At 44.1% G+C, this 25,003-nt stretch overlaps 1 protein-coding gene across 1 annotated transcript in view; it reads right to left on the reverse strand.

The window, feature by feature from the left end:
• sh3gl2a (SH3 domain containing GRB2 like 2a, endophilin A1) overlaps positions 1-19,000 on the reverse strand; it is a gene marked incomplete in the record, with an annotated part of 696,881 nt that extends 677,881 nt beyond the window's left edge. The window contains 1 exon segment of the mRNA XM_055923487.1: positions 18,693-19,000. Coding sequence (XP_055779462.1) covers positions 18,693-18,737 — 45 coding nt within the window.
• Positions 19,001-25,003: the final 6,003 nt, after the last annotated feature.

The raw sequence follows: 25,003 nt of genomic DNA on the forward strand, positions 1-25,003 counted from the left end.
AGGAGTCATTCAGAAACACACAACTGGGAAATCCCTAGGAATGACTGGAGAAAGACCCTTTGAGGATTTCATATATTAACATATCAGAAGGTGTTTCTGTACAAGTTGGGGGACTGTGGACACACACTACCAAGGCTGCCGGAACCGCACAGTCAACTTCCTCCTCTTAGCGTTGCCATACCAACCAACTCTCAAGTCTCTGACCTCTTCCCCCTTTCTCTGTCTTTGTTCTACCTCTCTCAATCATTCATTTCTTTTTCCGCAAGTGTTCTCCACAGTCCCCCCCCCCCCCCTACACACACACACACACACACGATTCAGTGAGGGGGAAACACAGTCGTGACACAACGGCATTATCCACAGCACAGGTATTAACCAGGCCTCTAACATGTCCAATAGATGACAGATGTGAAATCAACACTTCCAGCTAAGTGACTCACACAGTAATTACAAATACCTAAATCCTTTCTTCATTTTCTCGTTTAATCTAAGCTGTCTAATCCCTCATTCATTGGGGTGTTTGTCACAGCCACGGGGAAGCACAACATTAGATAGTGTTTACCCATAATGCACAGATGTTTGTTTCTGCAGGTGCATTTTGGATAATAATGAGTCTTTATGTGTGTACACAATTCAAACCATGGATCTAATTTAGGAAGATGGGATTTAAACTGCAAGATAACTAGTATGGAATAGCAAATACGCATAAAGGGAGACTAATGTGAACAGATCTCAACTGGCCATAACATAGATAATGTGGTAACTAGATTGAACAGATCTCAACTGGCCATAACATAGATAATGTGGTTACTAGATTGAACAGATCTCAACTGGCCATAACATAGATAATGTGGTTACTAGATTGAATAGATCTCAACTGGCCATAACATAGATAATGTGGTAACTAGATTGAACAGATCTCAACTGGCCATAACATAGATAATGTGGTTACTAGATTGAACAGATCTCAACTGGCCATAACATAGATAATGTGGTTACTAGATTGAATAGATCTCAACTGGCCATAACATAGATAATGTGGTTACTAGATTGAACAGATCTCAACTGGCCATAACATAGATAATGTGGTTACTAGATTGAATAGATCTCAACTGGCCATAACATAGATAATGTGGTTACTAGATTGAACAGATCTCAACTGGCCATAACATAGATAATGTGGTTACTAGATTGAATAGATCTCAACTGGCCATAACATAGATAATGTGGTTACTAGATTGAACAGATCTCAACTGGCCATAACATAGATAATGTGGTTACTAGATTGAATAGATCTCAACTGGCCATAACATAAGATAATGTGGTTACTAGATTGAACAGATCTCAACTGGCCATAACATAGATAATGTAGTTATTAGATTGAATAGATCTCAACTGGCCATAACATAAGATAATGTGGTTACTAGATTGAATAGATCTCAACTGGCCATAACATAGATAATGTGGTTACTAGATTGAATAGATCTCAACTGGCCATAACATAGATAATGTGGTAACTAGATTGCAGTGACGATTTCAGGAGTGGGCCAAACATCCAACAAGTTGCTTTCTTTCCTTGAGCCAGCATTTATAATTAGTGACATCAGAGATTAGCGCTAGTCACATGGCTTTCACCTGTTAAGTCACGTCAGATCTGTGACGTACTTCAAGGAAGACGGGAAGGAAGGAAGGAAAAGAAGAGTGTATTTTAAAAGTATTAGGCTTAGGGGTTAGGTTTAGGGGTACAATTAGGGTTAGATTTAGGGGTTAGGTTTAGGGCTACAATTAGGGTTAGATTTAGGGGTTAGGTTAAGGGTTAGGAGTTAAGAGTTAGGGAAAATAGGATTTTGAATGGGAATCTATTGTTTGGTCCCCTCAAGGATAGTAAAACAAATGTGTGTGTGCGAGAGGTGGGAGGGAATCCTATTCTGGTAATAAAGCTGCATGATCTGGATGCGCCACATGCGTAAAAACACAGTGGAATTGTGTATGTATGTATGTATGTATGTGTGTATGTATGTATGTGGAGGGTTTACACCCTGTATGTGTTACCATACAATGACCTTCTCCTCCAAGGAGAGAGAAGAGAGGACGTGAGGAGTATACAATTGAGATCTGGCACAGCCAGATGAGGACTGGCCACGCCTCAGAGCCTGGCTCCTCTCAAGGTTTCCTCCTAGCCACTGTGCTTCTACATCTGCATTGCTTGCTGTTTGGGGTTTGAGGCTGGGTTTCTGTATAAGCACTTTGTGACAACTGCTGTGTAAAAAGAGAGTTATAAATACATTTGATTTATTGATTGATCTTCCCCAAGACCATAAAGGAATCAAGTGTAGGGACACACAACACACACTTCAAGCACACACATGCTTAATCACAGTCCACACCCACAATCACACTCCAATACTGCATACACACATGAATACCACACACACTCCAAACACACCTCTCTGGTTTCTCAAGGGGGGTTTGTGCGGTGGAGCACTTGTTAGTGCTAAGGCCAGCTGGTGCAGTAATGACACGCTCCACTGTGGCGTCTATGAGTCATCGGTAGACCCGATTGGTCTATGGGAATGAACGGATGCTCACCGACACACACACACACACACACACACTGCATGTATATGAAAGCCCCCCCCCACACACAAAGCCTGCACCCTCACACAGTGCCCCAGAGTTGGTCCCCTGTCTCTGTAGTCACCATTCATTATCCTGCTGCTGATCTCACCTGGTCATTCAGCTATAGAGGCCTGTACAGATCCTCTCCTCTCCTCTTCTTTTCCTCTCCCCCTATCTTCCTCCTTCTCTTCGAGGCCTGATAAGTACCCTAGCCCATAGGCCCCTCTTCTGTTCCTCTTTCATCCTTTCCTCTCTACTCCCCCTCTCTTCCTGAGTAACAATAACTCACATGCAAAGATCCAAAAATGTTCACCACCCCAACACCCTTCACATTTACTCATTGACAACGGGTTTACACCGCAATAAAATGTGCTTGAAATGAAATCTTGTAACTACCAATACTCCATGGGTTCATGCCCTCTTGTCCAATACCTGACCCTCTGATACATCCGAGGAGAAATGAGACTATAGATCACTGATATTACCCTGACACACACCCAGTGCATTGTGCTCATGTCCACAAATGACACAGACAGAGACCACAGTACCCATCATAGTTACAGATATAGGATTTTAATTTGATCGCCTTGTTGCATGAGAACTTTCCAGCGATGCAGAAATGTAAAACATGTAGTGTATTTGAGGTTGAAAAAGGCTTCTGAAGTTCGTAATTTCCACTTTGAAAAACGAAAAATCTATCAACCTCTACAAAATATAATATATTTTTTCCCCCTGTCACAAACTGCCTTAAATTGTGTATAGCATATACAGAGCCCTCAGAAAGTATTCACACCCCTTTGTTATGGCCTTACTACGTTCAGGAGTAAACATGTGATTAACAAGTCACATAATAAGTTTCATGAACTCACTCTGTGATTTTTGAATGACTACCTCATCTCTGTACCCCACACATACAATTATCTGTAAGATCCCTCAGTCGAACAGTGAATTCGAAACACAGATTCAACCACAAAAACCAGGGAGGTTTTCCAATGCCTCACAGAAATGGCACCTATTGGTAGATAGGTCCAAATAAAAAAAGCAGACATTGAACATCCCTTTGAGCATGGTGAAGTCATTAATTACACTTTGGATGGTGTATCAATACGCCCAGTCGCTACAAAGATACAGGCGTCCTTCCTAACTCAGTTGCCGGAGAGGAAGGAAACCGCTCAGGGATTTCACCATGAGGCCAATGGTGACTTTAAAAAAGTTTAATAGCTGCGCTAGCTGGAGAAAACTGAGGATGGATCAACAACATTGTAGTTATTCCACAATAATAACCTAAATGACAGAGTGAAAAGAAGGAAGCCCGTACAGAAAACATGCATCCTGTTGGCAACAAGGCACTAAAGTAATACTGCAAAAAATGTGGCAAAGCAATTAAATTCTTGTCCTGAATACACAGTGTAATGTTTGAGGAAAAGTCCATTACAACACATTACTGAGTACCACTCTCCATATTTAAAGCATAGTGGTGGCTGCATCACTTACATTTGAGTCATTTAGCGGACGCTCTTATCCAGAGTGGAAACATTTTCATACTGGTCCCCCGTGGGAATCAAACCCACAACCCTGGCATTGCAAGCACCATGCTCTACCAACTGAGCCAGACGTGACCATCATGTTATGGCGATGCTTGGAATTGTTAAACACAAGCAAAATCCTAGAAGAAAACCTGGTTCAATCTGGTTTCCACCAGACACTGGGAGATTAATTCACCTTTCAGCAGGACAATAACCTAAAACACAAGGCCAAATCTACACTGGACTTGCTTACCAAGAAGACAGTGAATGTTCCGGAGTGGCCGAGTTACAGTTTGACTTAAATATGCTTGAACAATCTATGGTAAGACTTGAAAGTGGTTTTCTAGCAATGATCAACAACACATTTGACAGAGCTTGAAGAATTTAGGGAATAATAATGGGTAAAATGTTGTACAATCCAGGTGTGTAGAGCTCTTAGAGACTTACCCAGAAAGACTCACATCTCTTAGAGACTTACCCAGAAAGACTCACAGCTGTATCACTTCCAAAGGTGATTCTAACATTTATTGACTCAGGGCTGTGAATACATATATTTTCAACAAATGTGCTAACATTTTTTTAAACACGTTTTCACTTTGTCATTATGGGGCATTGTGTGTAGATGGGTGAGAAACAAAATCTATTTATTTCATTTTGAATTCAGGCTGGAACAAAACATGGAATAAGTCAAGATGTATGAATACTTTCTGAAGGCACTGTATGCACCTACAGCAATCTATAATCACCATCTATAACTCACGTGTGTGTGGTCTGGTCTCCAGACACTGAGAGACACTGTGTGTGTGTGTGTGTGTGTGTGTGTGAGGTGGGGGGAACCCTATCTCTAATAGGATTCTGGTAATACAGCTGTGTGACCTGGATGCTCCACATGTTTAAACACACAGCGAACGTGTATGTGTGTTTGTAAGTATGCATGTGTGTGTTCTCCTGGGGCGTGTCACCATGTGCAGGTGTGCCTTACAAGCCACAGATGTAGCACTGATGACTCCTATTGAATCCATCCTATTTGTGACGCCCCTAATACTGCCTCCATCTTGGACCAGGCCAATGCTGAACATGAAACAGTCCATCATCAACACATAATACCAATATATAGATTTTAGAACATCATGTGTTAAGGATGCCCTCCCCTCACCTGTCTTCATTCTGGAGGCTTCTGGAGCGTTCCCCTCCCAGTCCGTCCTCTCAGCCCCAGCCTGCCTTCCTGTGTTGCCCAGCCGCAGTAGGTGATGCCCAGAATATGTAATATCAAACTCCTGAATAAAACATCTTTCATGGCCTGAATACTGATGTTATGGGGGGGAGGAGGAGGGGGAGAGACAGATGAGAAAGAGAGAGCTGCTATATCTGCCTCCTATCAAACTGCCTAGTTTATTGTCCAGGCGTCATCACTATCCAAGACAGGGAAATACAAAAGCTGAGATAGGAATGAATGAGTGATGACTAGCTGTGACTGTGCCGTTAGCTCATAGAACTACACTCTCCTGTAACACTTTCAGCCTACAATCATTATGATGAGAGGATAGTTTAAAAAAAAGCTCCTGAATGCATTGCCTCTCGAGAGTCCCTTTCAATGGTCAGTCATTCACAAACACAGAGAGAACTTTAGAACGGTAGGCTAATTAGTGGAATTAGCTGTTCCCTAATCAGTGTCCATGTCACCATTCATTGTCTCTCTCTAGGCATTAGTTGCCTAGCTACGGGGCGTTCTAACCCAAGGCAAAGGGAATAGGATTACCGGGAGTGGATCTGTGGATGTCATATATTAACCTCTATAATACTGATCCAGAGTCAGCCCAGCGCTCTACCTGTTCTCTGTATTTGACAAGCTCAGTTCACTCAATACCCTAATGGACTGGGCCTGTACTCACAAAGTGTTTCTGAGTACGAGTGCTGATCCAGGATCTAAGCTGACTTTTGGGACGTCTCCTGGTCTGACAAACAGCGCTGTAGCTCTGACGCTTTCCATAGGCGGATGCAGTGGATTGAGACGCAGCCCACGCAAAAAACATCTCTCTAGCTAAACTGACAGATTCATTTTTATTATGTTACTTAGGGTGGACTCTAGTGGGTTTTAAACAGCATGATCCTTTACACAGGTGCACATTGTGTGGGGGGACAATAAAAGGCTGCTTCCAACGTTGTTTTGGAGAATTTGGCAGTACGTCCAACTGGCCTCACAACCGCAGACCATGTATAATCACGCCAGTCCAGGACCTCCACATCCGGCTTCTTCACCTGTTGGATCGTCTGAAACCAGCCACCTGGACAGCTGATGAAACTGTGGGTTTGCACAACCAAAGAATTTCTGCACACAAACTGTCAGAAACGTCTCAGGGAAGCTCATCTGTGCACTCATCAACAACCAAAGTACTTTGAGCAAATACACTCCAAGAAATGGTACTGTAAGTAAAAACACTACATCCCGAGGGAAGGGAATTGGCAGGCAAAAATCCAGAGTAATAGAGGTACTTTGAAGAAGAAAATAAAGCGCAGATGAAAAGGAGGGGTAAGGAATATCTTCAGGTACTGGAATGATGAGAGGGTCCAGTGTACAGCACCACTTCTGCTGCACTGCAGAACTACATTTAAACTACCATTACACACACCCACGCACCAAGGAACAAACACACACCCACGCACCAAGGAACGAACACACACCCACGCACCAAGGAACGAACACACACATTTATCGGCTAGTCCATTCTAGGACAATTCAATTGACAAATCTACCATTCTCCACTCCTAACAGAACAATATCTATGCATCCTTGGGTCTTCGGGTGCTTTAGCCCAAGAGTTTTCACTGAAGCTCAGTACAGGAAGTACAGACAGCACTGGAGATTCATAGCTACTCACCACCATCTCTCACTATAGCAGTCTTTTCCCAAATCAATACAACCGCTGTAAAGGCATTTACTCCACCCATCAATAACTGAGTAATGGACTTTCACCAGTGGTGCAAATAAACAATATCTTCCTATGAGCTCAGAAGAAAAACAAAATCAACCAGGAAATAGACCAAGAATGATGGGTGAGAAAGTGTTAGTCGTTGCGTAACATCTCATTGATGACGGTATATTGAGCTGGTTTCAGGAGCAATACATTTCTTCATGAGGCAGTTCTAGTGTAAGACTATTAGGCAGTGTGTGTGTGTGTGTGTGTGTGTGTGTGTTAGCTTATTAGGGCAGCGCTGAAGTGAGAATCCAGTCAGTGAAAGATGACTATAGAGATTGTGCTGTGTGTGTAGGTACATTGGGTGTTTGACTTGATCCTCTCAGCTACTGTTCTCTTCTTTGTTCCCCTGCCTACAGTATTTTGGCATGAGTCCTGCCTTTGCCACCATCTCCCTTTATTTCTCTCTCTCCATCTGTCTCCCTCCACACCTCTCGCACTATCCCTCCCTCCTCTCTTATCTCCCAGATGGATCGGTTCTCCCCTGCACTGCACTGCAGTATACAGGACTAGCAGCAGCAGAATGAGAAAGAGGAAGGAGAGGCAGACCAGATGACTCACCCTCTCCTCTCACAATCTGCGGCCCTACAGGCCCCTAGGCAGGCTGCAGCCACATCCAGGGAGTCCAACACAGCTGCTGCTGCCCCATACACACACTACTAAATCCGCCATCACGATGGACGCAAACATAAACATGTATTGACCAAGCGCACAGCACACACAACACTACTAAATCCGCCATCACAATGGATGCACCATTCCTGAAGTAGACATATCCTAATGCCTCTCCCCACAACACCTCTCTCTCCTCAACACCGCTCTCCCCACAACACCTCTCTCTCCTCAACACCGCTCTCCCCACAACACCGCTCTCCCCACAACACCGCTCTCCCCACAACACCTCTCTCTCCACAACACCTCTCTCTCCTCAACACCGCTCTCCCCACAACACCTCTCTCTCCTCAACACCGCTCTCCCCACAACACCTCTCTCTCCTCAACACAAAGACACCAACTACATCCATCCCAAAGCCTCCCTGCTAAATGTTATACGTTGCTGCATTACTATGGTCAGGTGGATTATACCGTGGTCCTGAATACATACGAAATATTACACATATTACGAAATATTATGAAATCGCTAAAAAACATGATTTCCGTTGCTTAAAAAACGTCATGTTCTGACATTATTCCATGAGAATGCCAGAAGGTATCCAACGGCATCCTGGGAATCCACAGCTACATCTTCCTGAGCTGAAGGGGATTCCCATGTACTGAGTGACTCTGGTCTGCAGTGCTAGAGGCAGCCTTTGGACTGTTCTAATGATGCGTGTCCTCCAGACACTGTTGATGTACATGGTGTTGGACCCTCTTCCAACTCGGCACAGACACGGCAAACACACGTCAGGCTGAATATGATTGTGATTGTTTGTGTGTGCTCTTGCTGCAGTGACTGCTTGCTATTACAGTGGGTGGATTCTCTCCCTCTCCAATAAGCCATGGAAAGGGGATTTTCGAGTGAACAAAAGTAAAGAGCAGTCGCGGATGTTTCGTCTCGCTGGCCTCTTGGAGACGGGCCCTTTATATTCTAATCAGACGGCACCAAATGTTCTGGAAACACCAGCCTGAGAGGCTGAGAGGAAGACGCAACAGCTGCTACAGAATCACAATGTCAGAGACTTTATCAGTGTGCCCTCGGCTCAGGGTGGCGTCTAACTGTAACCATAACATTCAACACTGGCAGACGTTTGATACTGGCAGTTAAACAGGTCAAAGGTAGAACATCAGTACTTTGTTACAGTAAATCAAATACAAGGGAAATAATCATTAAATTACATTCATCAATGCCTTTGTCATCTCTCACATCTATGGTAAACAGCTCTCAGATTCATCTTCTTCCTTTAAATAACCACTTTACACCAATCAGCAAACGATCAATGACACTACCAATCTTCTGATTGGCAGGGAAATGTGAGTGACAGGAGGCAGAGCAAATGCCTTTAAGGGACACCTGTCACAATGCCACACGTTGTAAGTGCTGCAGTAGTCTATGTGCCGGGGGAGTTAGGGTCAGTCTGTTATATCTGGTGGAATTCTCCTGTCTTATCTGGTGTCTGTGTGAATTTAAGTATGATCCCTCTAATTCTCTCTCTCTCCCTTCCCAGCAGGACCATGTCCCAGTCCACCTGCTGCTGCTCCAGTTTCAACTGTTCTGCCTGTGGCGATAGAACCCTGAACTGTTCACCGGACGCGCTACCTTGTCCCGCACCTGCTGTTTTCGACTCGCTCTCTACCGCACCTGCTGTCTTGACCTCTGAATGCTCGGCTATGAAAAACATACTGACATTTACTCCTGAGGTGCTGACCTGTTGCACCCTCTATAACCACATTATTTTTTGACCCTGCTGGTCATCTATGAATGTTTGAACATCTTGAAGAACAATCTGGCCTTAATGACCATGTACTCTTATAATCTCCACCCGCCACAGCCAGAAGAGGACTGGCCACCCCTCAGAGCCTGGTTCCTCTCTAGGTTTCTTCCTAGGTTCTGGCCTTTCTAGGCAGTTTTTCCTAGCCACCATGCTTCCACACCTGCATTGCTTGCTGTTTGGGGTTTTAGGCTGGGTTTCTGTACAGCACTTTGAGATATCAGCTGATGAAAGAAGTGCTTAATAAATACATTTGATTGGCTGATTGAAGTGTATGACTTCGTTATTAAAGATTACCTCTGCTCTAATCTTAAGTGTACAAAAGTCATGCAAGACCGCAAAGGTTTTAAAAATGCTGCACACACTTCAGAAAGAGAGAGACTTCTCTTCTAATATACTACTGTCCATCTCTAATTAGGACTGCGGCTAGTTGGGAGCGACTTGTTTTCTCTCTGAAGGGGGAACTACTGTACAACACAAAAGAGACAGAGAAGAAGAAGTAGGAAAGAACCACCACTGTAGTTTCTCAATTCCTCTTGCACTTGTGACTTGCACATAACCTTGCCTCATGTGTTCATGCTGTTGTGATACCATATCTGCATGATGATAACAGCCCTAGTCTAAAAGAGATAGTATTCAGTAACAGCTCTACCCACGCTGGACTGATAGAGATAAGAGGTTGAATGCACCTCCACGTATTATGTAGAGATGGCGCTGTCTCGGTCACACACACACACACACACACACACCTTTCCAAAACAAAAACCCCACACGTTGATTCATGCTGATACCACAGCTGTTGCGGACAAAGCAGAGCAATGGAAACCCTGTTCTCCACCCTAGGATAAACACTGCTATGTTTTGCACCGGTCCATAGGAGTTACACAAACACCACCCATCTGTCCTTTATTTGGAGATGAGGAGTTAGTAATAAAACCATCATCAAAATGACTATCAATCTCTCTACTCATCATCATCATCATCTTGAAGTTGACGTCTATGCTATTCTGATAACTACCATGTGATGGGGAGCATAGAAATAGAACCGGTCATAGAATTCATATCTGTCATTAAATTTCTATGTGGAGAAACATGTCTGATGTCTTCCATTGACCTGGTTTAGTAGCTCTTATTGCCACCTGAAATCTATAGAGAAACTGCAGCATCATATCTCAGGAATACACACACACACCAGACAGACACATCCGCTCGCACGCTGTCTTGCTGCGGTCTATCTGTACCACAGTAGCTCTCAGACGAAGAAAGCACAAGAGGCCTGAATCATTTATCATTTATTAGACACAGCAGTGGAGTGAAAAAACGCTGCTTCATTAAGAAGAGTGACTTAACACACAACGTTCACAACGCTCCACTTTAACCTTCTATTGAACAGAGACCTCCATGTTATTTTACTCCTGTTCTCACCCATGTGGCTAAGCCAACCATATTAGCCAATGGAATAACCTGCCATGTAATAGTGCATAAGAAGATTACAGTAGCCATATAGCTTAGAATCACCAATGTCGACAGCATTAAAATCAACTAAATGTGTGGGAGGCATGACTTTCCCTTCTGACATTTATCTAGAACATCCATCTCTGTACTGCCAAACTCTGCACAGCCAAAGATCCTGCAGACACTTTCTTAAGCTCCCCATCTCCTCTCCTCCTTCCCCCTCTCCCTCCCCCAGCAGTAGATGTTTTTGAAGGTATTTTTAGTTACCTGTTGGCAGACTATTAGTCTGGCTAAGACCTAACTCTCGAAGTCCTCCTTCAGACGTTAGAGCTCGGAGTGGCTCTTTGATGTTGTCAGCACGATGTGTAATGAAGGGGGTCTGTGGTTTTACTGGTTGGTTCTCCTCCATGTCTTTCTCACTTACGGACGACCACACAGGCCCTGAGCTCCGCCCCCTTCCATTACTACTGTTGGATTTTCATATGCATACATTTGAGAGAACCAATCAAACCCATCACTCAAATTCTGAGCCAAAATTGCATTAACAAACGGCCTCTAAACCAGTGTGTCACAGCTCTCCCCGAGCTACCCTGGGCTAAAAACAGAACATGTCACAGCTCTCCCCGAGCTACCCTGGGCTAAAAACAGAACATGTCACAGCTCTCCCCGAGCTACCCTGGGCTAAAAACAGAACATGTCACAAGCAATGTTCTGAGGAGGGCATGTTCTGGTGAAGAAGAGGGTTTCCCTTTGGCTAGCATAACAGGACATGGGGTAGATCAGGGGTTCCCAAATGTTTTCACTCGGCGATCCCCTTCCAGCATTGGGGAACATCCAGCACGCGCCACATCTATTTCTATGGGTACAACACTGTTCATGACACAAACTGTTCACACTCCTCTTGGTGGTGGAGAGAATTTTGCAAGTTTAAAGCAAATTTTCTTGCAGTTCTATAGATTTGCCATGTCTAATGTGTATTCATGTGATATTTGAGTGACAAAAAAATTACAACAATATGTATGAGCTAAAAACCTAAATAAAATAAAAACATTAGCTGACATGGCCTACTTGATCTGGACATTTCTACAAGTTATAAATAGCTCTCTAAGTAATGAAATGACTGACATGACAAGAGAAACTGATCATGCACTACCCAATTTAGAAATTGCACTTTGTGCATTCTACTATTCTACTAGCCTAGTTCATGTGTTTGCCCCATAACAAACGTTAGCCTAGTTCATGTGTTTGCCCCATAACAAACGTTAGCCTAGTTCATGTGTTTGCCCCATAACAAACGTTAGCCTAGTTCATGTGTTTGCCCCATAACAAACGTTAGACTAGTTCATGTGTTTGCTCCATAACAAACGTTAGACTAGTTCATGTGTTTGCTCCATAACAAACGTTAGCTTAGTTCATGTGTTTGCCCCATAACAAACGTTAGCCTAGTTCATGTGTTTGCCCCATAACAAACGTTAGCCTAGTTCATGTGTTTGCCCCATAACAAACGTTAGCCTAGTTCATGTGTTTGCTCCATAACAAACGTTAGCCTAGTTCATGTGTTTGCTCCATAACAAACGTTAGCCTAGTTCATGTGTTTGCTCCATAACAAACGTTAGCCTAGTTCATGTGTTTGATCCATAACAAACGTTAGCCTAGTTCATGTGTTTGCTCCATAACAAACGTTAGCCTAGTTCATGTGTTTGCTCCATAACAAACGTTAGCCTAGTTCATGTGTTTGCTCCATAACAAACGTTAGCCTAGTTCATGTGTTTGCCCCATAAAAAACGTTAGCCTAGTTCATGTGTTTGCCCCATAAAAAACGTTAGCCTAGTTCATGTGTTTGCCCCATAACAAACGTTAGACTAGTTCATGTGTTTGCTCCATAACAAACATTAGCCTAGTTCATGTGTTTGCTCCATAACAAACGTTAGACTAGTTCATGTGTTTGCTCCATAACAAACGTTAGCCTAGTTCATGTGTTTGCCCCATAACAAACGTTAGCCTAGTTCATGTGTTTGCCCCATAACAAACGTTAGACTAGTTCATGTGTTTGCTCCATAACAAACATTAGCCTAGTTCATGTGTTTGCTCCATAACAAACGTTAGCCTAGTTCATGTGTTTGCTACATAACAAACATTAGCCTAGTTCATGTGTTTGCTCCATAACAAACGTTAGCCTAGTTCATGTGTTTGATCCATAACAAACGTTAGCCTAGTTCATGTGTTTGCTCCATAACAAACGTTAGCCTAGTTCATGTGTTTGCCCCATAACAAACGTTAGCCTAGTTCATGTGTTTGCTCCATAACAAACGTTAGCCTAGTTCATGTGTTTGCTCCATAACAAACGTTAGCCTAGTTCATGTGTTTGCCCCATAACAAACGTTAGCCTAGTTCATGTGTTTGCTCCATAACAAACGTTAGCCTAGATCATGTGGGTAGCTGTGGATCAGCAGTAGTCTATGACGTGTGAGTCAATCATGCCATGGCTAACATTCAGTATGGGGCCTCTTATCCTACCATGGGAATATAAGCCTGGAATTTGGAGAGCATCTGTTCTCCTCCACACTAACTGATGCTTCTGACTCACAGCGCTCTTTCTCTGTCCCTCTCTCCTGTTTTTTCTCTCCATTTCCTTCTTTCTCTTTCACCAAGGGCAAAGTTGACGGATGGCGTAACACACACACGCTTTCCTGTATAAATACTCGAAATAACGCAACCAATTTGGAGAAAAACCATCCTAGGCGTGAGTCATCCTAATTGCTTCCCAAATCAAAGACGTAATACAGCCATGTTTCCCAGTGAGCCGGAGAGACTATTGCTCATTGCATCTCATTAAACGTCTCCAGAAAAATTTCTCGTTGCAACTTATAAAGCTTCTCTAGGAAGAGACCATGGATGGATTCATGTCCAGTGAAGGGATGGGGGAGACTTGGTTGCTTTAACCTTCATGCCCCGTGCTTCCCTCTCCTCTCTCACCAATATTAAATGGACTGCATTGCAGTTGCCCTTGTACAGTGCGTGCGAGAGAGATTGTGTAAGAGAGTGAACAGTGTGTGTGTGTGTGTGTGTACACAACTGTTTAAGTGTGTGTACTAAATCCCTCAGTGAAACCAGCAGCTTTTTATGGCCCGTTGTTCCCCACAGAGCCCTGGCCCATAAAGCCTGAGTGAAGAAGGGATAATGCACAGCGTGCAGGAGGGAAATGGAACATAAAATATACACCGCAAAGCATCTGCTACATAATCACACAGGCAAGGCAGGGTCTGATGGGTAATTAGCCATTAGCATTAGCTCTGGTCAATGTCGGGTCAGTTGAGATTCCCGGGACATCCAGTACAATAACGTTCTGGATCATTGCAGCTGTTAGAACTGATTTCAGATCAGGTCACTGGACCAAAGCCACAAAAGGTGACCCTGGATCAGATGTAAACCTTCAAAAGAACAATATACACTTTTGACCTTTTAGAGATTGATGCTTTGTATGAAAAACATCTACCAAATCAAATGACATCTTATTGGTCACATACACATGGTTGGCAGATGTTAATGCAAGTGTAGCGAAATGCTTCTAGTTCTGACAGTGCAGTAATAACTAACAAGTAATCTAACAATTCCACAACAACTACCTAATACACACAAATCTAAAGGGGTGAATGAGAATATTTACATATAAATATATGGATGAGCGATGGCCGAGCAGCATAGGCAAGGTGCAATAGACGGTAAAAAATACAGTATATACATATGATATGAGTAATGTAAGATATGTAAACATGATAAAAATGGCATTGTTTAAAGTGACTAGTTTGCTCTCATTTATTAAAGTGGCCAGTGATTGGGTCTCAATGTAGGCAGCAGCTTCTGAGTTAGTGATTGCTGTTTAGCAGTCTGATGGCCTTGAGATAGAAGCTGTTTTTTAGTCTCTCGGTCCCAGCTTTGATGCACCTGGACTGACCTCGCCTTCTGGATGGTAGCGGCATGAACAGGCAGTGGCTCGGGTGGCGGTTGTCCTTGATGATCTGTTTAGCCTTCCTGTGACATTGGGTGCTGTAGCTGGAGGGCAGGTAGTTTGCCCCTGGTGATGCGTTGTCCAGACCGCACCACCCTCTGGAGAGCCTTACGGTTGAGGGAGTAGCAGATGCTGTAACAGGCTGTTATGCAGCCTGACAGGATGTTCTCGATTGTGCATCTGTAAAAGTTTGTCAGGGTTTTGGGTGACAAGCCACATTTCTTCAGCCTCCTGAGGTTGAAGAAGCGCTGCTGCTCCTTCTTCACCATGCTGTCTGTGTGGGTGGATCATTTCAGTTTTTCTGTGATGTGTACGCCCAGGAACTTAAATCTTTCCACCTTCTCCACTGCTGTCCCTTCGATGTGAATAGGGGGGTGCTCCCTCTGCTGTTTCCTGAAGTCCACGATCATCTCCTTTGTTTTGTTGACGTTGAGTGAGAGGTTGTTTTCCTGACACCACACTCCGAGTGCCCTCACCTCCTCCCTGTAGCCGTCTCGTCGTTGTTGGTGATCAAGCCCACTGCTGTTGTGTCGTCTGCAAACTTGTTGATTGAGTTGGAGGCGTGCATGGCCACGCAGTCGTGGGTGAACAGGGAGTACAGGAGGGGGGGCTGAGCACGCACCCTTGAGGGGTCCCAGTGTTGAGGGTCAGCCATGTGGAAACCCCACACATAAGCCCCTCCCCCCTCCTTAGGCCTGTTCATCCACCCATCTTCCCCACTGATCTCCTCTGTCAGGGGACAGGCATAACATTTGCTCTCAGATTAATAGAGGGAGCCCTGTTGTCACTGCATGGGAGGCTGAGTGGAGCATGTGTGTGTGTGTGTGTGTGTGTGTGTGTGTGTGTGTGTGTGTGTGTGTGTGTGTGTGTGTGTGTGTGTATAAAGGCATAGCAGGAGAGAGCTCCTACTATACCTCCTGGGGTTTATACACTCATATAGGCCCTCTGCTGTAGGAACCAATGATGTATGACTACTGTACATCTGTATGTCTATGGTGACACACACACACACACACTCTCTGGGTGCTCCGAGGTCAAATCTAAAGGGAGAGATGAGGTTTCCCACTGTGACAGTGACAGACAGTTCCCTCCTTCAGGTGACTGACCACAACTACATCACTATTCTACCCAGACATGGCTTGGCTACTTCTACCACAAAACCATGACGAGGGTCTTTGTACATCTCACTGTTTCTCAAAGTAGTAGTACATATACTCTGACAGGTAGAAACTGCCTTGTAATACATTAGCAACCATTAACCTGCATCATTCACAGGTAAGACATTGCATGTGGCGTAACAGTTATGGGACACAATGTTCAAAGTGTATTGAACATGAACTGAATGTTGAGATCGAAGCAGCTGACATTCAATGACCTGTTACTGTGCATTTGACAGTATTTGGCAGTGTTAATTGACTGTATGATTCAGTCATTGTCTTTGCTTGTCTCTTAACAAGTGACTACACATACAAATATTGCTGAATGACTGTCAGCTGATGACTAATGTCATGGGGTGTGTGTGTAGTGTACTAAACCAGTGTGAGAGAGGACAGAGGCCTTGTTTAGACTTGACCGTTCATGCCGTTTTAGTGTTCTGATCATAGAGTTCCGAACGTGTCAGGCATCTACATGAAACATGTCCACAGCGTGTCTGGATTCCCTTTTCCAGCGCTATATTCAAATGTCAGTATTCACTCTACGAAACGGTGGAATAGGCTAAATATGATAGTAACACAACTGATGGCAGTAGCTAACTACCGTAGCTAACTAGCCAGCTAACCTCTGTAGCTAGCCCGCAAGTTAGCAAACAACGCTACAGGGATTGCAAACAGGTTAGCATAACTACCAAACAAAAAATAGTTTTTCTAAATATTAGCTAGCTGGCTAGCATTTATAAGGCCAGCAAACATGTTCCTCACACGCTAGGAACACATTTCCTCCAATGTTATAATGAAAAGGTGCCTCTCGGTCCCAAAACACAGGTTTTCTGGAGACTTGTGGTAGGAGTGCTGATGACGTCGCCCGCTGTATGCGCTTTCAGTAGCCTGATTGCATCCAGACTGAGGAGAAATCCACACACACAATGCAGCTCTGACCAGCTCCTGAAGTGGTCAGACAGATCTGAACACAATCGCACCACAAAGCCACTTTTGTGTGTCTAGGCATGTCTTTTTGGGACACAATATTTTACGCATTCTGATAGCAGAAGTCACATGTAAGTGTCAAGGGTAGACATGGCCAGAGTGACTCAGCCCTGTTCTAGGCCCTCCTGCTGCATGTGGCCCAGAGCTGGTTGATGCTGAGAGCGCATGTCACCCTGCACTCCAACGCACACCCTGCAAACTCTCCAGGGAGGTTAAACCCAGCTTGAATATAAACTGTAAGCCCTTCAGTTAGAGACACTCAGGGCTAGGGCAGAACACGTCTTTGGACATCAACTAGGCTGGACTGAACCATGGTGAGCCGGGCGTTTTAAGGGGACTGGCCAATGGGGCGCACAGACAGTTCCTAATGGTGTCTTAGATCCGTCCAAAGTGATTAAAACAGCATTAGCTATAGTCTATTTTTAAACCTGTAAAAACACTAAACAGAGATTGGGATGGCCCTAAACCATATTGCAGTGTGTAGATGCGTCCATCCTTTTCAACCACCCGGATGCATTACAATTATACAGAAAATACGGATCATTTCACACATTGTACAGATTTAAGATATCGGTTTTCTGCATCGGCAGGAAGTTGGAGAAAGCTCCCCGGGAGGAATTAGATTCGGTGGGCCTAACTCTAGTTTGTCAGGACAGTTAGAGGCCGGTCGTGAGATGCCCGGTTTTAGAGGGCGGCAAGGTCAACCTGCGCAACCGTTATGGGAGGATTTCAACCAGGACGCACTTAACGGTCACATAAAGGCGATTTAATAATGCACTGGTCCAGCCCTTAAGGTAAAAAAAAGATAATAACATCATTCGTTGTTCCAAGCTGGAGTCTTTCTCGGGTACAGGCGGAACGTCATGTGAAGTAGAGAAGGTGTACCCATCACATTTTCAGACCATCTGTCCTGTACCGACGGTCTGCGATGTAGACCAACGGTCAGTGCTATCCGGTATCCTTGGGACGTCCCTACACTAAACCCTAATCTTAACCTAAACCGTTTAAAACATGTCATTTTCCAATCCGCTAGGGACATCCCAAGGATCCCGGATAGCACGGACCGTAGAGCAAAGTGATTATCGTGAAAACAATTCCCATTTTGTTCTTTTGACCTGAAATCACTCTGCATAGGATGTCAAAGGTTAATTTATCACTCTCTCTGCACGTTTCAGAGGGATAAGAAAGAAGCGGCCCGTGGCGCATTGCTGCGTCGCGCCAGTCCTTTTAATGTCATTCATTAGGGGATTCGAGCGCCATTGAAGGGATACATGCAGTGCAGTAGGGGTAGGAAGATCAAATTCCTCACAATAATCCGTGTTAGCCATGACGCAACCACGAATATACTACAAACGGTCTACCATTTAAAAACGCTGCGCATAACTGAGGCAGATACCGTTATGTTATCCTTTCAACACAGCATTAACCAGCAATCACGAAAGCCCTTGACATTCTCAATGCATCTACACGATTAGGCTACTACATCCAAAAGGCACGACTAAGTCCTTTATTATTTGAATAAACAATGCGGCTTACCTGAGTAGCTTTGTGGAACTGCTTCTTAAACCCTGCTACAGACATGGCTCCTGCTGCTATACACGACGATTCTAGATTGATTACGAGTTGATGTGGGATTGTTTTGCAGGAATCTCGGCTCCTAATTGCGTGGGATGATATTGCTTCCGAGGAAAACCCCTCTGTATTGCTCTTAACTATTGGGAATCTCCTTTGAGCGGGGGCCGTGATCAGTGATCAGCATATTCTACCGAATGTCAAACCCACATGTACGACACGCCAGTGACGTCAGCGCTCCGCAACCAGGCTCCTTTTTAAAGCAGCAGCGTAGGCTACAGAGTCGGCCAGTCTATCTACCACTGCACGACAAGGCATGTTAAAACGGGCATACGCTGTAATCACGCCATTTTAAATGAGGAGAGTGTGGCGAATAAGGGGATATACGCGCTAAATCGGGACGTGACTTGGCAGACAAGTATGAAAAAACAAATTGACACGAAGGGAATTACATCACTTGAAGCTAGAATCAAGAATCGGCCTTTCATTCCTATTTTAATAGCCTACGAAATCCAAAAAGAACAATGTGCATTACAACCTTGTCAAGACATCGACATACACCACAGATTAAGAAGGCATGTAGCCTATCAGACATTGTATCCGCGGTAGCTATGAGTTGGGAGTTTCAGCACCACGTACGTAGTCGGTTCTAGCACCATGGACAGCAACCAACATGGGCGCTCTAGCAGGAACGATTGGGGACACAGGGCTCAAGGTCCTTTCCAAGTTAACACATTAAATAGATTCGACACTTATGACCACAATCCAACTGAAGTCTTAAAGGTCAAGCTTAATAACGACAATGAATACACATAAAACATACATCAGTTCAAAAGTTGAGCCTATTCAATCTAAACTTAATTCCAATAATTATACGACTAAAACATCAAATGTGTTTACACATATTGAATAGCCTAATACACCTAGCCTACACACCATCCTAATACACCTAGCCTACACACCATCCTAATACACCTAGCCTACACACCATCCTAATACACCTAGCCCACACACCATCCTAATACACCTAGCCCAGACACCATCCTAATACACCTAGCCTACACACCATCCTAATACACCTAGCCTACACACCATCCTAATACACCTAGCCTACACACCATCCTAATACACCTAGCCCACACACCATCCTAATACACCTAGCCCACACATCATCCTAATACACCTAGCCCACACACCATCCTAATACACCTAGCCCACACACCATCCTAATACACCTAGCCCACACACCATCCTAATACACCTAGCCTACACACCATCCTAATACACCTAGCCTACACACCATCCTAATACACCTAGCCTACACACCATCCTAATACACCTAGCCCACACACCACCCTAATACACCTAGCCTACACACCATCCTAATACACCTAGCCTACACACCATCCTAATACACCTAGCCTACACACCATCCGGCCATCACAATATTCTTGGCTGCAAACTATCAAAAAGTAGCCTAGCTATGGTCCTTAAATTAACACTGAGCTGAAGAAGCTTCACATTTTTGCAGCTCAGCCCTTCGGCACCAGATGGCAGGCCGATAGTTGCATTTTGGCAAACAGTTTGAGATGCATCCAATATGGACAATATTACAGCCCTGGAAGAGGGCCCAAGCTAAATGTCGATATCTAGCTATAAAATCACACGCTGTGTGGCTGGAGGCCCTGTGATAGGTAACTTATGAAATAGATATTGGTGGAAATTAAAGACTTGGCTTATATGCCTGCCCTGGAAATGAGTAGCCTTCATTCTTGTGTAACTATATAACGTCAGTTCAATTTACTCATTGCTTTCTTCCCACTGTTCATTGACTATCTCTAATACAGAACTCAAGTAGATCTATGGTTGTTGGTGAACAGCCTCTCATGTGCAACAATAACATTGCATTACTGATTAATTGCTCATTTTTGCAAGCTGAAGCCATATTATGCATTTTCTGTGTCGGTGGTGGGAGGTCTAGGCCTAGGATATGATCGTAGTGTGTGTGTGTGTGTGTGTGTGAGAGAGAGAGTCATATTGAGTGTGATAAACACTATTACTCACACATATGGTTAACACTAATAAACAACATGGGGTATGATTCATGGTGATACGTGTGAATAATGCAGAAGCAGGTAATTAGTGCATTATGGTGATATAGCATGGAGGCGGCAGTGTGACTCAAATCAATTTAAATCGTCCAGCAAATGTGAACACAATATTCGACTCGCCTGTAGGCTTGGGCCCAAACCGGCATACAAAGTAGTTTGTCAATGCCAGTACATGCAGGCCAGTCTTTCCTATGGGAAATAGGGCCATCATGTGGACAACAACCCAAAGTGCATCTATTAAAAAAACATGACTGTCTGGTACTATGTATTTATTCCAGAACGACTGTATAACACTGTATTGCTTCCACCTTGTGGTCAAATGGTATACACAGCACCTAAGGCCCAAACGCTAAAATACATGTCTGCCTGAATGATAAAGTACATTGTCTTGGTGACACCTTGTGGTCAAATGGTAGAGCTAGGCGCACAGCGAATGAACAATGGACAGAACAAGCCTCTACGCTCTAATTAACATGCCACTGGGGCAGTGTCGATTTTAGCATGTAAATCTTGGTAGGGCAAACTCAACATATATTTTTTAGAAGTATGCTAGCAAAGCCACTATGCAATATACAATACAATACCACTATACAATACATTAAAGGTGACAAAAGGTGCCCACAAACTGTTAAGGCCAACATAAATCTGTCCCAACAGCAGAGCTTTCTTTTCAGCACCATGAAGTGAATCCTTACCACTGCTACACATGGCTATCAGTGGAGCCTTGTCTGGCAGCGAAACAGTTCATTCAGCCTCATTTACTGGCTTCAAAATAAATAAATACATAACTGATATGTGGTTTCTACTGACAATTGAGATGTACAAACTATGGCATAAGGGAACAATGAGCGGATAAGAGGCAATCCGTAACTTCGATTGAGACAATAAGGAGCGAGCTAAGACGGACGTAGTCGATATAACTATTTGTTCAGCACTTTTGAAGTGTACAGTGCCAGAATTCAGAACATGGGCCGTTCTTACACTATTGTCGCTGTACACCAAGTCAGAACCGTATGATAAATAAAGGGGGCATATAAGCTCCTACAATATTCGATGATGACATTTATCTAAAACAGGCTATAGGCTACATGTGCACCACCAAGTCAGAACAGTAGGCAAAGTTATGAGGGGGAAAGGGACACAATTATTATGGTGAGGCACATGGGCTACTAACAGCCTACTACACAACATACACTAAGTATTACTTTCTTAGCCTCAGTATACATATTTCCCTGGCATATTACATAATTTATGCAGCAGCATACAATACATATTTGGACTCGTTGTGCTGTGCTAACTTGAACAGGAAGGTGGCGCGGCGGTCCTTCTTGTGGGAAAATTTGGCAGTCTGGCATTCTATGGATTTAAGGTGCTTTCAAGACTATTGGGAACTCAGACAAAAACTAGGTCGAATCATGACGTCAATGATCTTCAGGTCGGGAACTCTAGAAAGAGGCTGAGTTCCCGACTTGAAATTCCGAGTTGGATGACTGTTCAAAACGTATTTTCCCAGTGGGAGCAAATTTTTTTCCGAATTCCCAGTTGTCTTGAACTCACTGAAGTCTGAGATTTCCCAGTTCCGAGTTTCCAGTTGTTTTGAACAGGGCAGAAGTCATGATGGATTGACAGCATGGCCAATGTATTCAACCTTTACTGGCCCAGGTTGTTGCGTGTGAATGTTTATCCTTTTAAGCTTGGAAAAGAGACCCTGAAACACAGACATGGACCACACACCCTCTCCACTCAATAGCAGGGAGGGGAAGCGAAATAGTGATTGCTTTGCAATGCTAGCAGTTAGCCACTGATTCCTTCCAAACCACTCACTGTTGAATTTGCGATTTCCAACTTGTGTAGTGTTTATGTCCAATGGCCGATGAGCACCGATACGTTTTATCTACAATTTCTCTTCATATGACAAGGATTGAAAATAATTTGCCAGTAGACTGTTGACATGAGTCATGATGATGTTAGCTAAGACTTTGAAAGTAAGATGTTGACATGATCAGTCCAAAGAAAGCTACTGTAGATATAACGAGATTTGACGTAATTTTATCTGTGGCCAATGACCTTGAGCCTTTTTAGATGGGCACTTTTAATGTAAATCTATGCCAGCACCCAAGGGGGCTTTAACATTCTAGCTCTCCCTGTAGACTGAGGTTTGCAGTGACGTAGTGTTCCCATGAGTGACAGAACACTGAGCCAATTACGGCGCAATCAGAGAAGATTACCAACCTCTACACTCTGTATTTTTTGCTGGCTGCCCCACCGACACAGAAAGCACTGAGCTAGGCTGAAACAACTGCATTTTGGAGCTGCCTTACTCAAGAAAGCAAAAAAAGAGACCATGTTTGTATGCGGCTTTATTAACTCAAAATTATTTATTTTAAATTGATTGCAAACTGATATGTGACACGTATTAATGCCAAAATAACATGCAAAACAGGCAACAAAAATAAATAAATAAATATTTATATACTTTTTTAGCTAAACGTGTCTGGCTCAAAACAGGTGGGGCTCTGCCCTGAACGACGGGTCACCACTGCACTGGAGTATAAATTCAGATCCAGTCACCTCTGCCCTGAACGACGGGTCACCTCTGCCCTGAACGACGGGTCACCACTACCCTGGAGTATAAATTCAGATCCAGTCAAAGTAGTTACTAATCCTTCAATAGAAATCATACGATACAACATCACTACATTACAGCTGAAAATGGCATCATAGAACTAAACAATAGCTAAAAGAGAGACAGTATCAGTGATATATCAACATCATCTGTCAACCACCTGAATGCAGTTGTCCTGAATGAGTGTACTGGTCAGTGGCTTCAGCGCTGATAAAGTGCTGTATCCCACGGCCGAGTGAGCAGTGCGTGTGTGTCTCCCAGACCTCCAGTGGAGGTCTCTTTCCGTTTGTCATCCCGAGCCCATAAATCTTACCTGCACCATGGAGACAGATGGAGAGAGGCCAGGCCAAAGTGAAAAGGTAGATCATTTCTTCTCTCCACACAACTGACCAATTGCAGTGGCTATAACTCTATCATCTAAGGTAGGAAAAGGTGGAAATAAACGACAGAGACAAAATCTCCTTTAATAACAAGAGGGACCAGCTGTGGGTGTGTTTTGTCTGTATGGAGCAGTGATCAGCAGTCACACTCACCTTATCGGAAAAAAACTGGCTTAAAACAACCAACACACCACTTAGAGAGGTTATACCACTCTAAGAGGTTAATCATTGCACACCTTATTGTTCCACCCCTCTCAAACATGCTGATGTACCTTGGTCAAGACCAGAGGGTGTGGTTTATCATGAGCCTACACATCTTACCCCTCCCCCCCTCTTCCCCACTCAAACATGCTAATGTACCTTGAGGTTCATTATTAGGCCTACACACCTTACACCCCTTCTCCCCTCAGCTCACCCCTCTCCCCACTCAAATATGCTAATGTCCTGTGCTCGTCTAATTGGTCCCACAGATGCCCGGCTGCTCCACCTGTGTTCACGGAAGCCTCCAGTCAGTCCTGCGGTCGGCCCCGCCATTGTGTGTGCGCGTGCCCTAATGTTATGCAAACAAACAATCCTTTGTTGTTTGGGCTCCTTGTGCTCTTTGCATCATAGAACTGAGCGAAAGCGGGGGAGAGAGAGAGAACGAAAGAAAGATGGAGAGAGAGATGGGGGCCTGAATTCATTACCATGATTACCTGAGGTGTGTGTGTGTGTGTGTGTGTGTGTGTGTGGGCACCGTTACCCCCTGTAACGATAACTTCAGCCATTCGCTAATGAGGGCTTGGGAAAGTTAGTGAAGGTGGAGGGCTGCTTTGAGGTGCTTCAGCCCCAGACCAAAGTGTAGGCTGCACAAGAGACAGGAGAAAACAAAGGAAGAATATGTATACACATGCTTCTATTTGTGTTGGAAATGTGTTATCTGCATATCCCAACTCCCCCTGAGACACCTACAGGGCCCCTGGAGCAATTGGGGTTAAGTGCCTTGCTCAAGCGCACAGCGGCAGGTTTCACCAGGATTCGAACCAGCGACCTTTCGGTTCCTAGCCCAATGACCTAACCTGGAGGTTATACCTGCTTCCCCAAGCAGCTATGATCAATGAAGAACCAAGTAGCAAGAATGTTATTGTGTGTGTGTATGTGTGTGTCTGTGGGCCATCA

This window comes from Salvelinus fontinalis, chromosome 5, assembly GCF_029448725.1.
Source record: "Salvelinus fontinalis isolate EN_2023a chromosome 5, ASM2944872v1, whole genome shotgun sequence".
NCBI lineage: Eukaryota > Metazoa > Chordata > Actinopteri > Salmoniformes > Salmonidae > Salvelinus > Salvelinus fontinalis.